We start from the raw sequence: 11,048 nt of genomic DNA on the forward strand, positions 1-11,048 counted from the left end.
TAGTTCATCCATCCCTCATCATGACACTCGGACATCGGACAAGGCTGCATTTTATTAGAGATTGCAGTGACCTGGAGTTCAGGGATGCATGGCAAATGGCGCTTGGCCCACGCGTGAACGGTTCCCGACACGCAATATTTCCGAGGAAGGGGGAGGCTTGCTGAATAATACACGGGAAGATCGGAAGATGCGTATGGCGTGTTCTGACAGAACTTGACAGGAAAATGGAAGCCCAATTGTTCTCTCTGAGCTCCTTTGCACCACTGTGGTGTTCCATACGATCTGACGTACTCAATAAGAAGTACCGGAGTCCGAGCCATTGGGATTGTTGCGTTTTCCACCGGAGCACTGGAAGCGTGACGCACGCCTGGAATTGACGGTTGGCGCTATACTAACTCGAATAGGCATCCCCGCAAAAGGTGCCATTGGCAAACAGACGCTCACAACCATAAGGTTTTAAGGGGTGGGAACTGTCCGCGGCGCCACATTACGTATATAAAGGCCTGCTTCGGGTGGGGCTCCTGCTTGCCTCCTATCCCTCTGACCAGCTAGTTCGTCAGTGCGTTGTCTGAGGTGCCAAGCCGCCTGCCTTCTATTCTTCTGACCGGCCAGTCTTCATTGCATTGTCTGAGTATAGTCTGGGTATAAGTTCGGCGAAACGCGATGGTCTCATTCTCAGTCTTCCCACGACGCTCGGCATGGCTCGCCGGAGCTGTCCTCGCAGCGCTGTCATTCGGGCCCGCCTCCATTCAAGCCCAAGGCAATGTCGGAGACCCCGCGGCCGGGAAAAGGCCGGCTGTTATGGTCACTCCTCCTGCAGGCCCCGTCAATTCGGCGACTTACACGGCACCTCCCGAACCAAAGTACGACTACGTTGATGCGCTTCACAAGAGTTTCCTATTTTACTGGGCCCAGCGCTCGGGCAAGCTGCCTTACCAGCGTCTCGCGTGGCGTGGGGACTCCTTTATTGGCTTGAAGGGCCCCCATGGGGAAGATATTAGCGGTGGATGGTTCGAGGCGGCCAACACGATGAAGTGGGGAGGCCCTTTCGCATTCACGGCTATGCAGCTAGCTTGGAACGTCTACGAGTTCGGCGACGCGATGAAGCAGACCAACGAATTGAACGAGGCGCTCGCGTGGGTCAGGGTCGGTGCCGAGCAGCTCGTTGGTCTCTACACGACGGACGGAACGACTGAGAGGTTGATTGGGCTGATTGGTGACTCTGCTCGTGTTGAGAACGGGAAAATAGTCGATGTGGACTTTGGGTATTTTGGACCACCTGAGGAGTATCAGCAGTGGGTTCCTGGTGGCCAGCCTCCCGGAGTGTACTACTGTGAGGGATCGCCGACGGTCAACAAAGGCTGCTCGGGTATCGCCGGTGACTACGCGGCAGCTCTCGCTCTCAGTTCCTTGGTCCTGCGTCCGTACGACGCCCCGTTTGCAGACCGCTGCTTGGCCGCTGCTCGGTCGATCTACAGCTTTGGGACAAAGTACGTTGGAACTTATAGCGATGCCACAAAGTTCCCCGAACAAGCGTGGAAAAACTATCAAGATTGGTACGGGGCTGCTACCGCGGACGACGAATTGGCTTTGGCTGCCACCTGGTTATACACGGCGACGAAGGAGAAGGCCTACCTTGATGCTGCCACAGCCTCGGCTGCGAAGATCGATGCATTTTCAGAGTACTCATGGGGCGACAAGGGGATTGCCGTGTACATCTTGCTCAACAGGATTGCCCCCAGCGCCGCCCTGCAGACTCAAATCACCACCACCTTCAGATCGTATCTTCCGGGAGGTAGCGTCAAGCGCACCCCTCGTGGACTGGTGTGGAACGAACCCAAAGGTTAGCAACCAGCTTACTACATGTATACTCCCGGAAATCCCTGAGTTGACCCCTTCTTCCTTTAGCAAACACAGTGATTTGGGGAAGCTTGAGTTACGCGGCGAATCTAGGGTTTTTGGGGCTAGTTCACGCTAAAGGATCCCCGGGCGCGCCCACCGACCCCACGTTTGCCACACAGCTACGAACTTTCGCGGTTCAGCAGATCAACTACATTCTGGGCGACACCGGTCGGTCGTGGCTGGTTGGGTTTGGCACGAACTTTCCCAAGTCACCCTACCACAAGTCGAGTTACAACTCATTCATCGATTACCCTATGGTAAGTAGATAGGAAGAACGCAAGGTCGTACCCTCTGACAGCACTGACGCCTCAACTTGCCCTATCTCTAGCGCGGACAACCGCAAGGAAATGTAGGCTCCGATTTCCTCAGTGCGACAGCACCGCCCAACCGGTTCATTCTGTACGGTGCGCTCGAAGGCGGCCCCTGGGAAACCGACGAATATGTGGACAATCGCGCCGACTACACGTTCACCGAAGTCACGCAAGACTACAACGCCGCCTTCACCGGCGCGCTAGCAGGCCTGATCGACTTCTACGGCCCTTCAAAGTTCAAAAACGCCTCAGACTGCAACCTCGATCTCGGCTGGAGCCACCCGAACGCGTCCGCTGCAACCCGTCAACCAAAATACACCAAGGGCGATTGTTACCATACCTGTGACCCGTGCATGGTGGAACTCAGCACGCCTGGTCTCGGTGCGGTTGTTACCAATGGGGTGCCGAGTACTACGTCGATCAACCCTGGAAGTACGCCGCCGACGACGGGCACGGCCGGTGGTGACCCCTCTCAGCCTGCGGACCAGCCTGCAAAGGGAAACTCTACGGAATCCGCCGCTGCAGGGTCTTTTTTTAGGACGCCAGCGGCGATCATCACTGCGATATTGGTGCTTGGAGGAGTTGCGCTGGTGTTGGGGTGAAAGACATTGATGCTGTCAGATGAGGACACTATGCTGGGTTGGGGACATTCTTTTTTCTTTGCTCTGATTTCTTGGACTTTCTTTTCTATACATGCACTGCATTCTAATCCTACGTAGTGTTGGGTGTGACACTACTATTAGTACCCCGCTGCATCACACCTATCGAGTAATGCTAATTGATTCATTGGGTTTCTGCCTACAGTTTTTTCGTCGCACTTTGCGCTGCCTCGGTCGAATGACTGACTCTATCACCCTTGATGAATCGTGAGGCATGCGTACATATACATACTCCTGCATGTACAGTATGCAAACCCCTTGCCAGACTGGATGCAGGTATGGAACTGGAGTCTCGACCACCGCTGGTGCCATGAAGCGCGCGGAAAGTTCCAAAGTTCAAAAGCCTGCTGCGCGTTCCGCCGCGTCCGAGAGACTTTGATGAAACAAGCGAGACGCGTCAACATGGGCCTTTTCGCAGGGCTGCCCTGTCAGTTCATCAATCTTTCCCCCGTCGCCCCTGACGGACTGTGGCCTTTTCTCATAAGTAACCGCATCCGTTATTGAAGCCAAAACTCCCGCGCGTAACAGCGACCCGCTCCAAAACACCCAGGCCGCAATGACTTCATTGTTCAGCAAGTTCAAGAGCGGTGTCCATTTTCCCACCGCCCGGCGAGATCAATCATATCCGCCAGGAGTCCACCACTGTGTGCTGAGCTTTCGTTTCTTTTCAACTCTTTTGAAGATCAAGATCAACTCTCGTTTTCCCACACCTGGGTAGTAAAAAAAACCTCCCATGCGCTGCTTCATGCGCTGGTTGCCATTCGACTCCTTGAGAAGTAACGGCGAGCTGCTCAGTAATGTCCAGATTCTGAAGCTAAACGAAAGTTCTGCCAAACCTTCATCCGGTATATTCATCAGTCTCAACGCATCTTGAAAGCCTTCACCAAAAGTTCCCGCCTCAACCGCCGACTTTCCGTCAAGAAGTTACTCCTGCTCTCCGTAAAGCCTCAATCGAAGAAACTTACTCACTCATCCGTATTTCTGGAAAGTCAAGCGCGACAGAGCATGAAGTGCTCGTCGGTCCCATTGCTGCTTCTCAATGGGCTCCTCTTCGCAGCAGAGGGTCTCGCGGCTCCATCCGTACACATGCGACCGAAACGGCGACAGCTCGCACCCATCGTCGGCGCAGTCGTCTCGTCTCTGCCTATAGCTCTTCCTCCAGTAGTCTCGCCTCTGGTTGCCGTCAACCCCTCGGCTGCTGCACCAGCCGTTACGGATGGGGCACGGACTGTATTACAGGGGCCCACGCCGACCGCCGCTGCTCCAGATTCAGCGCGGGCTCCATCAAGTGCTGCGGCTGCGACAACCGCTCCTGCAGCATCTACGGCCATCGCACAGCAGCAGCAACAACCAACCGAGCAGCGTATTACATCTGAGACTCCAACCGCTTCATCTGCACCCACAGTTATCAGCTCAGCAGCAGCCGTCATAGTCAGCGCAACGTCAACCCAGACGCCCGACAATGCACCTGTGACGCCCACACTACCAGCATCTACATCCCTACCTCCGGCAGTTCCCACCTCGCAGAGCGTAACTCCTACCATACCAGCAGCAGCATCTCAAACCCCCACCACTCAACCAATAGCGGCGATTCCCACGACACCGGGGGCCATCAACGCAGCACCAACTTTAGCCGTTTCCGCAGCTACAAAGTCCGGCGCAGCAGGCGGACCCCGCGCAACAGAGCTAGCCGACAAATCCAAACCCACCACCTCAACCTCCACCCCTTCCCCCGCCGCCAACTCAACAAGCGCACCGCAAGAAACCCGCAAACCCCTCTCAACCTCCTCCATCACCCTCCTCTCCATCGCAGGCCTAACCTTCCTCCTTGCAGTCATCGGGATCTACGTCTTTCGCAAACTAGGCCTCCGTAAATCCGAAGAGTTCAAAAACCGTCTGCGGAATCGGTTCACGGTGTTCAACTTTGCTGGCGGGCATAAAGCCGCCGCGAGGGGACATGAGACGACACCGCAGGGAACATTGGAGAGACTTAACACTACTAGATCGTTCACGTCGGATGCGTCGTTGCCTATTCCCGGGGAAAGATCGTATGCGCAGATGTCGCCTTACGGACATCAGTTCCTGGCGCCGTCGCTGCAGCCTCCGGCTATGGCGTATCAGGGGTACCATATGGGCCACGGGCCGTATGCGAACACTGATTACTCTGACTATCCTACTTATGGGTTGGCGGATAGGAGGATGTTGTGAGGCTCTGGCGTATTGTTGTTTGTTTTCTTGTATTGGATTTGGGAAGCCGTACCCCCATCATTTCGAGTGTTGTATATAGTGTCTTTGTCGGCGGCTTCCTGGAAGTGGGTGTGAACTCCATCAGGGTGGTTTTGCGAGTGCTTCAAACGCATCTCGATTCCCCTCTCTCACGTTTTTGCGCATTCGTGTACTGTACATAGCAAATGTTCATAGAGACTTCGCTAGAGATCATTATGGGCTTTGTGTAAAAAGTTGACATGTGGAAACTAGCGATGGTTTTTCGCCATACCCTTGACCGTTTCAACTATCGCGGTATGACCCTGCCCTGGTGGGAACTATCGGCTTTGGCGTGAAACGATCCCTCTGGGCATATCGATCATGGCACATTCGAGTTTCTTCTTGTGGTCGAAGAAGTGCACAGGGAGTGAAGGGTTCTCTTTTGTACGGATGGGATCTGACTCTGTTTCTCAGGCGTCCTCGAGGAGCTGTGAAGGGGATGACCCTGGCCTGCAAGAGTGCCTGAATGCTTGCGGAATCGTAGATTGCTTGCTGTAGGGTGCATCGAAGATTGGCAATAGCCTGCGCCTGAGCAGTTGCCGCAGTCGTGATTGCGGTCACTAGGTTCTCCGCATGTTCTGCAGAAGCGGTGACGGTATTCTTTTGAGCGTCTGCGGAAGCCGCGAGGGCTTTCTCTTGCTGGGTTTCAAGCGTTTGGATGGCTTTTTCATGGGTGATTGCGAGAGTCTTGATGGCTTCCTGTTGAATGTTTGCGACAGTAGTAAGCGCGGTGACATTGTTTGCAAGAGTGGTCATACTGTTTCCAAGAGTTGTGGGTAAGAGTGCAGCATGAGTGGGTTTCAGTGCATCTTTTCTTTTCTTTACTTGTCTGCGAGAGCGATCATGGCATTGTCTAGCCTGTCCATTCGCGCGTCTACGGCTTTCTCGACAACGTTCTCGACAATGGCTTTCAAAGCATCATGCTTCACCGCAGCCTTGATCGTAAAATAGTGACTTTCGTTGTTTGAGGCCGTTGCCATTTTGATGAATGCGTTAAGTTTTCGATGGAGCGGCAAAGTAGGCGAGCAACGGATGAGGTCCCTGGCTCAGGTCCCACTGCTTCCCAAAAGTTTTCTGCCGCTTTGTTCCAGCCGACCCTGGGACACGTTTCAAGCCACGTTGTTTGTGGCGATCGGGGGGAAGAGCGCTGGTGACAGCGATTGACAGGGCGTGTGGGGTAATGAAGCACGTGCAGTGTCGAAATGGCGAGGGATCCGCAAGATTAAGCCGTTCATCCGGGTGTGGCCCTAACATGAGCTCAGTAAGGACTAATACGTAACTCATAAGTAGTCGTCATTTCGCGCTCTGTAATAACCATCCTTCATTTCCCATGGGCATGGCCTCCAGACTTTCGACAAATACTTCACAAAGTCCGCCCCCAGAGCATTTCTGCACGGGCCAACTGACTTTCGGCTCACAGGCCTCGTGAAGAAGACGAGGGAAGCCCCGCGGAGTTCTCTCCAGCTCCAGGAAGTCCTCGTTATAACAGAGCCTGGTCGCTTGTGAAGAAAACTACGACTAATTTCGCACTCTGAAGATGGTCCAACCAAAAAACCCGCAAGCACACATCACCGCCGTCATGAACGAACGGGAAGACGGCGGTGCCTCCACCTCCTACGAGCAGCGCCTGGGTGCCGCGCGCAGACGACGCTCCGTCACTATCGGCGAGGCCGAGTACTCCGCAACGCACCCACCAGCAGCCAAAGGTAAAGGTAAAAACAACGCCACGGCGGCAGACCCGCCACTGGTGCCGACAACTCCGAGCGCCGTACTGTCGAGTCTGGACGACTACAAGCCATTACCGGCAAAGGAAGGAGAGCCAAATAGGTTTACTGTGCCAATAACGGATATCCCCGATTGGTACGTTCGTGTCTCGGTAGTCCGTTGTTGAACGCAGTCTAATCACCATCTGCTCATAGGTATGTGGACAACGTCTACCTCCTCCGCGGATACCGCCGCATCACAAACTCCTATCTGGGTTGCGTAAAGTCCCTATCCTACCTCCACAACGAGACCGGAAACGTCCTCTCACACGGCGTTGGCGCGGCCGGGTTCATCGTCCTGGCACAGGTTTTCTACGGGTGGTTGACGGTGGAGACGAGCACGTGGGCGGATAAGACTATCATGGGACTGTTCTTTTTGGCTGCGATCGTGTGTTTGGGCTTGTCGACCACGTTCCATCTGTGTTGCTGTCATTCGAGAGGTGTTGCTGCGATTTGGTTGCGGGGGGATTATGTCGGCATTGTGCTGCTTATCATGTGAGCTTGCCCTCGTATGGGAGTGATGTCGAGACTTGGCGAGTGCATCCTGATTCACATCTCTGTCGGACATATACAGGGGCTCGTTCGTTCCAAGCATCTACTACGGCTTCTTCTGCAACCCTTCCCTACAAGCGGTGTATCTGTCCATCATTGTCATCTTCGGAATCACAACGGTACGCCTGGAAATCTCGTACGAACAACATTCAGACGGCAACATCCCGTGCTAAATGAGCCGTCTTTTTCGTAGATCTGCATCACCGTATCCCCCAAATTCTTCGCCCCAAAGTACAGATTACTGCGGACGGGTCTCTTTGTCGCTATGGGATTCACGGGAGTCGCGCCGCTGGTACATGCGGTTGTCAAATACGGGGTATGTATGCCGGAACCCCGTGTGCTGCACTCTCACATCCGGGCAAAACACTCACTGTGCGCGTCTCCACTAGTCACATATGACGAAACACGCGTTATCATCCGGGTCGCTGATATCTTCGGGGATAATATACTTCATCGGGGCCGTTGTTTACATCTCCCGGGTGCCAGAAAGGTATGTGTCCGCACTGATCCCGCAGATCGTCCGCGTAGCGTCCATCACTAAAAACTCGTCTTCCCCACCTTCCCCAGATGGTGGCCAGGCCGCTTCGACATCTGGGTACGTCCCTCCCCCCTCCCGAACGCCCCACACAAAACCTAACCCGCCCCTCTCTCCCCATGTAGTTCCACTCCCACCAAATCTTCCACATCCTGGTCGTCGCCGCTGCGTTCGTGCACTACCTCGGCGTCGTGGAGCAGCAGAAATGGTGGCACGAGCATAACCGCCAGTGCGCGTTGTCGCCGGACCAGATTGTGCGGAATCTTATTGGAAAGCTTAATTTAACGTAGCGGGTATCAGCCATCACGGTACGCCCTTTGACGTACATTTTTCGGGCGATGTGGAAAACATGGGGCAGACACACTGACGGGGGTGTCATGTCGTCGCATTCTCTAGATCGCATTCTCTAGAGGCACGAAAGGCCCTTCTGTGGCGATTCATCCGATAGGCATTTGCATAGACTCATCAGCTGGCGCGGGGGACATTTCCTGTCGTGAAAACAAAAACGCAGCTGGACTTTCCGTGTACATTCTTGGGCATCGACTCGATCCTAGTTGAGCGGGTTCTCCCACTCAATCTCCCCATTCATGCCAAATCATCGCATTGCTATCGATGGGAGGCGTCAACCCGGTCCTCAGCGATGTGATTTGGTAGACGTATGAAGCACGGACGGACGCATGTGGATCGAACCATCATGTACTTCCAAATGCCGAGTAGATGTATTTAATTCACAAAGCTCTGGGGCCTCTGCCGAGTGAAGGCAACCCCATTCCGGAGTTGGCGCACTCGGGTACATCATCGACCCATAGTACACGCGTTCTCATAGAAGTTCCTCGCGACACCTATATACAAATCGTTCTGCACTACTCCTTGCCACTCGGCTTTGCAATCCCCATCTCTGTGGCGGTGATGATATGCGGCATCGGATTTGTGGGCATTGTCAGAAATGCAAGCTCTGTTGGAGCTTTCAGAGTGGGGAATTGACGAAAGCGCCGGTACAATGACTTCGTGGAACGGCAGACGCTCACTCCACCGGCGTAGCCGGCAACGACTCACAACTCGAAGTCGCTGACCTATCCTCGCTCCCCTTCCTCGCGCTCTCCAGCTCCATCCTCCGCATCGCCTGCACCGTCTTGAAAACCGACAGTAACTTCCCCCGCGCGTTGAACAGACTATTGCTGTGGGCGGACCATACGTGGTCGACGAGGTTGGGGAGCTCTTCTTCTTCGCGGGTGGTGGGTGGTGGGAGTTTGGAGGCGGTTGGTGGCGGTGCGGTGGATGCGGCTATTGTAACGTCCTTCTTTTCTTTCGCGGGTTCGATTATTTGGACGGTAGGAGGGACGGGTTTGCCGGCTGCTAGTGCGTCGCGGGCGTCACGGGCTCGTTGGGAGTGTTGGCAGAGCCAAGGGTGGATCATCGCCTGGTTGGATAGAAAGGGTGTGAGTAGGTGAGCTTGAGAGGAGACGGGATGGATGTAGGACCCACCTTTTCCGCTGAAGGTCGATCTTCTGGTTTCACCCTCAGTAGAGTTCGGACGAAATCTTTAGCTGGGGTCGGATGATGTCACGTTAGCAGGCCCCTGAAAGATTCATGACCGTCTTAAATCCCTTCTTACCTTGCTCTGAGATCGCGCTCCAATACGGCGTATCAAACTCGTACTTTGCATGCGTAATGGCATCCAGCAGGTCCGCCATATCCTCGGCATAGTCGAACGGCGGATACCCCGCTAAGAGACAGTATGTAATGACTCCTATGCTCCAGATATCTGCAGGCTTCCCATGTCCGACGCGTTTGATGACTTCGGGAGCTGAAAAGTTGGATAATTATTAGCAGAGAATCACCCCGCCAGATCCATGTCCCGCCCCGTCACGCTTACCAGCATACATCGGACTCCCACAAAGGGTACTTAGCAACTCGTTCCCATTCACAAAGTTAGCGACGCCAAAATCCGCAATCACGAGGTCAGCGTCCTCGTCCATCGTCCTGTACAGCAGGTTCTCCGGCTTCAGATCCCTATGGACGATCCCTTTGTCATGCAGGAATTGGACCGCATGTAGTATCGTGAAAATGATTCGCACGGCATCCCGTTCTGTAAATTTGCCGCGTTTGGCTATTCGGTCGTAGAGCTCGCCGCCGGTTGCTAGTTCGAAGACGAGATAGTACTGTAAAAGTGGTGTGACATCAGTAACCCAGAAGGCAATGAGAGTCACCGCAATCATGGGAGGTTCTCCCAATACCCTGCCAGCTGCACACACCTTCTCCTTCGTCTCAAACCAGTCCAAAAGCGCAATGATATTCGGATGGCGAAGTTGCTGCAGCACGGCCATCTCCCTATGCACCGCGGCCGCAACTTCCTCGGGAGAGTCATGCCCCCTCTTTCGTATTGACTTGAGGGCTACCTGCCGACCTGTGGGTGTGAACGTCGCTTCCTGGACACAGTGGAGGAGAATTTAGTGAGCCCCTGATCTCTCCCTGCGGGAAACAAAGTGGGCGGCGTACACTTTACCCTGACGATGCCGAAGGTGCCTTCTCCGATCACGCATTTCGTTTTGTACAGCTTGCGCTTACGCGACGTTTCTGGTTCCTTGACGGTCAAGTTCTTTATATGATCCAGGAGGGTCATTGTCCAGTCGCTTTTAGTGTATTGATGTTCGAGGGGGTAAAGGCTTAGTCCGAATGAGCGTCGCGATGTTGCGAGAGTGACGGAAAAAGAGGGAATGTATGTTCACTTCCAGGATGGGATGTCTGTGAAGTTCCAAGGGTAAGGAGATGGGGTTTGGGAATGCGGGCAAGAGCTCAAGAGGGCCACCGACCGTACCTTTATATGGTGGCTTCCTCCCACGTGGGATGAAGTTCGGAGCCCAGCAACGGGGACAACGAGGCTCTGTGCGGTCGCTGGCTGTGCGTTGTGTGGGAAATGCGAGGCTTGGGAGGAGTGCTTGAGGCTGGAAAGGGCTGGGAATTGAATGAAGGGGCGCCGGCTTGGCACTTCGCGTGTCAATTGATGTGTCAACGTATTCAGGTCTTCCCAGAGGTCTTCCCAACGTGCAATTCTCACGCC

General features: G+C 54.4%; 4 protein-coding genes across 4 annotated transcripts; 3 read left to right on the top strand and 1 right to left on the bottom strand.

Annotated features, from left to right (window-relative positions):
- The first annotated feature begins 441 nt into the window (after positions 1 to 441).
- On the top strand, positions 442 to 2,895 carry EV422DRAFT_419595 (Six-hairpin glycosidase-like protein). Its single transcript, XM_053067096.1, has 3 exons — positions 442 to 1,843; positions 1,909 to 2,159; positions 2,231 to 2,895. The coding sequence occupies exons 1-3, from the start codon at positions 664 to 666 to the stop codon at positions 2,813 to 2,815; spliced, it is 2,016 nt and encodes a 671-aa protein (XP_052926573.1). The 5' UTR covers positions 442 to 663; the 3' UTR covers positions 2,816 to 2,895.
- An 839-nt stretch (positions 2,896 to 3,734) lies between these two features.
- On the top strand, positions 3,735 to 5,209 carry EV422DRAFT_419612 (uncharacterized protein). Its single transcript, XM_053067097.1, has one exon. It carries the CDS (start codon positions 3,878 to 3,880, stop codon positions 5,078 to 5,080), a length of 1,203 nt encoding a protein of 400 aa, XP_052926574.1. The 5' UTR covers positions 3,735 to 3,877; the 3' UTR covers positions 5,081 to 5,209.
- A 1,507-nt stretch (positions 5,210 to 6,716) lies between these two features.
- On the top strand, positions 6,717 to 8,277 carry EV422DRAFT_566606 (hemolysin-III related-domain-containing protein; the record flags this gene model as incomplete). Its single annotated transcript, XM_053072454.1, has 7 exons — positions 6,717 to 6,997; positions 7,057 to 7,395; positions 7,475 to 7,571; positions 7,646 to 7,768; positions 7,842 to 7,942; positions 8,020 to 8,047; positions 8,113 to 8,277. 7 exons carry the CDS (start codon positions 6,717 to 6,719, stop codon positions 8,275 to 8,277), a joined length of 1,134 nt encoding a protein of 377 aa, XP_052926575.1.
- A 488-nt stretch (positions 8,278 to 8,765) lies between these two features.
- Positions 8,766 to 10,960, bottom strand: EV422DRAFT_525938 (kinase-like domain-containing protein). Its single transcript, XM_053070093.1, has 7 exons — positions 10,806 to 10,960; positions 10,494 to 10,732; positions 10,243 to 10,416; positions 9,864 to 10,149; positions 9,603 to 9,794; positions 9,473 to 9,534; positions 8,766 to 9,407 (listed from the first exon to the last, which is right to left on the bottom strand). Exons 2-7 carry the CDS (start codon positions 10,608 to 10,610, stop codon positions 9,012 to 9,014), a joined length of 1,227 nt encoding a protein of 408 aa, XP_052926576.1. The 5' UTR covers positions 10,611 to 10,732; positions 10,806 to 10,960; the 3' UTR covers positions 8,766 to 9,011.
- Between the last annotated feature and the right edge of the window lie 88 nt (positions 10,961 to 11,048).

Source organism: Fimicolochytrium jonesii, assembly GCF_025526975.1.
Source record: "Fimicolochytrium jonesii strain JEL569 chromosome Unknown EV422scaffold_8, whole genome shotgun sequence".
Lineage (NCBI taxonomy): Eukaryota > Fungi > Chytridiomycota > Chytridiomycetes > Spizellomycetales > Powellomycetaceae > Fimicolochytrium > Fimicolochytrium jonesii.

Coding starts and splice junctions, on each gene's coding strand:
- EV422DRAFT_525938 (XM_053070093.1), bottom strand. CDS start 10,610: ATGACCCTCCTGGATCATATAAAGAACTTGACCGTCAAGGAACCAGAA. Junction 10,150..10,242: donor GGTTTGAGACGAAGGAGAAG/GTGTGTGCAGCT, acceptor CCACTTTTACAG/TACTATCTCGTCTTCGAACT. Junction 9,535..9,602: donor GAGCGCGATCTCAGAGCAAG/GTAAGAAGGGAT, acceptor ATCCGACCCCAG/CTAAAGATTTCGTCCGAACT.
- EV422DRAFT_419595 (XM_053067096.1), top strand. CDS start 664: ATGGTCTCATTCTCAGTCTTCCCACGACGCTCGGCATGGCTCGCCGGA. Junction 1,844..1,908: donor GGTGTGGAACGAACCCAAAG/GTTAGCAACCAG, acceptor TTCTTCCTTTAG/CAAACACAGTGATTTGGGGA. Junction 2,160..2,230: donor CATTCATCGATTACCCTATG/GTAAGTAGATAG, acceptor CCCTATCTCTAG/CGCGGACAACCGCAAGGAAA.
- EV422DRAFT_419612 (XM_053067097.1), top strand. CDS start 3,878: ATGAAGTGCTCGTCGGTCCCATTGCTGCTTCTCAATGGGCTCCTCTTC.